The sequence below is a fragment of the Acanthisitta chloris genome, unplaced genomic scaffold (genome assembly GCF_000695815.1).
Source record: "Acanthisitta chloris isolate BGI_N310 unplaced genomic scaffold, ASM69581v1 scaffold42369, whole genome shotgun sequence".
Classification (NCBI taxonomy): domain Eukaryota; kingdom Metazoa; phylum Chordata; class Aves; order Passeriformes; family Acanthisittidae; genus Acanthisitta; species Acanthisitta chloris.
In genome coordinates, this window is record NW_008690470.1 from 1 (window position 1) to 1,438 (window position 1,438).

Here is a 1,438-nt window from a genome sequence, read left to right on the forward strand (position 1 = left end):
CAGAGCCCTCAGCACCCACAGCCCTGGTCACTCCAGATCCTTCAGCCAGTGCCACCCCAACACCCACAGCCCTGGGCACCCCACACAGCCCTCAGCACCCACAGCCCCGGTCACCACACAGGTCCCCCCGCCCACAGCCCTGGTCACTCCAGATCCTTCAGCCAGTGCCACCCCAACACCCACAGCCCTGAGCACTCCACATCCCTCAGCCAGTGCCACCCCAACACCCACAGCCCTGGGCACTCCAGCACCCACTACCCTGGCCACTCTCAGCTCAGGCCACCCCAGCCCTGCCCTGTGCCAGGAGCCCAGCGCAGGCCTGGCCCCACCTGCTCGGCCAACTGATGTTTGTGCTCCGCCGAGGTCTTCTCCAGCTCGGCGATGCGTGTCTGCTGCTGCTGCACCACCGACCGCAGGTGCTTGATGCAGTTGTGGTTTGGCAGCTCGTCTTTGGGCATTTCCAAGCTGTGGAGGTTGGGGAAAGGCCCCACATTAGGGCAGGTCACAGGCAGAGCACGGAGCATCGGCCTGTGAACACCTTTCAGAACAAATCCAGGCACGGAGGACCAGCGAGAGGTGCAGGAAGCTCAGTGCAGTCAGCCCTGATGGTGTGGCAATGCTCTGCCATGCCAAACGGCCCCAGGGAGAGCTATGGGCATAAACCACCCCCACGGCAGCAGGGATGGGATTTCCCTCCTCCAAAGGGAGCAGACCCAGGCAGCCTCGTCCGACCTCTGACTTCATCCTGGGAGACACGATTCTCTCCAGGACAGCAGTCAGTCCCCACCTGGGTGCTGCTCAGGGGAGTGGGAAGGGTGTTGGCACCGAGTGCACGGGCGCTGTGGTCAGAGCTGCCACTCACTGACACACGGGGGACACAGAGCTCACCCCAGGGGGCTGGAACGGCTCTGGGAAGCTCCAGCACCAAGCCACACCCCACCAATAACCAGTGAGTGTGAAGGAGCACGAAAGAAGAAACGAGCCTGTCCACGAGCCCTTCCAAGCCCCACGCCCAGTCCCTCACCCGCATCCCTGCTCGCAGGTCACGGGGCGCTTGGGGTTGTGCTCGCAGTCGTTGAGGTGCGACATGAGGTTGTCGAGGCGCACGACGGCCGTGCAGCCGAAGACAGCGTTGTCACAGGTGATCTGCAGCTTGGACAGCATGTTCCGCATGATGCGCGGCACGGGCCGGAGGTGTGCCACCGTCACCACGCTGCGGTCCACGGGGCACGTCTGCTGCTGCGAGAACCACTGCGTGATGCAGGCATTGCAGAAGGCGTGCTCGCAGTGGGGAGCCTGGCCAAGGGACAGCAGCGATCACTGGGGCTGGAACTGACCACCAGGACCGCCCAGCCCAGCCCAGCCCGTGACCCGACCCCACCTCAGCGGTCAGAGCAGAGCTGAGTGCCACGTCCAGTCATCCCTGGACACCTCCAGG

General features: G+C 64.3%; 1 protein-coding gene across 1 annotated transcript; it reads right to left on the minus strand.

The window, feature by feature from the left end:
- Nucleotides 1-329: 329 nt before the first annotated feature.
- Nucleotides 330-1,296, minus strand: LOC103809002 (E3 ubiquitin-protein ligase NRDP1; the record flags this gene model as incomplete). Its single annotated transcript, XM_009081814.1, has 2 exons — nucleotides 330-465; nucleotides 1,025-1,296. Coding segments are annotated over 2 exons (408 nt in total), but the record flags the coding sequence as incomplete, so codon positions are not given.
- Nucleotides 1,297-1,438: the final 142 nt, after the last annotated feature.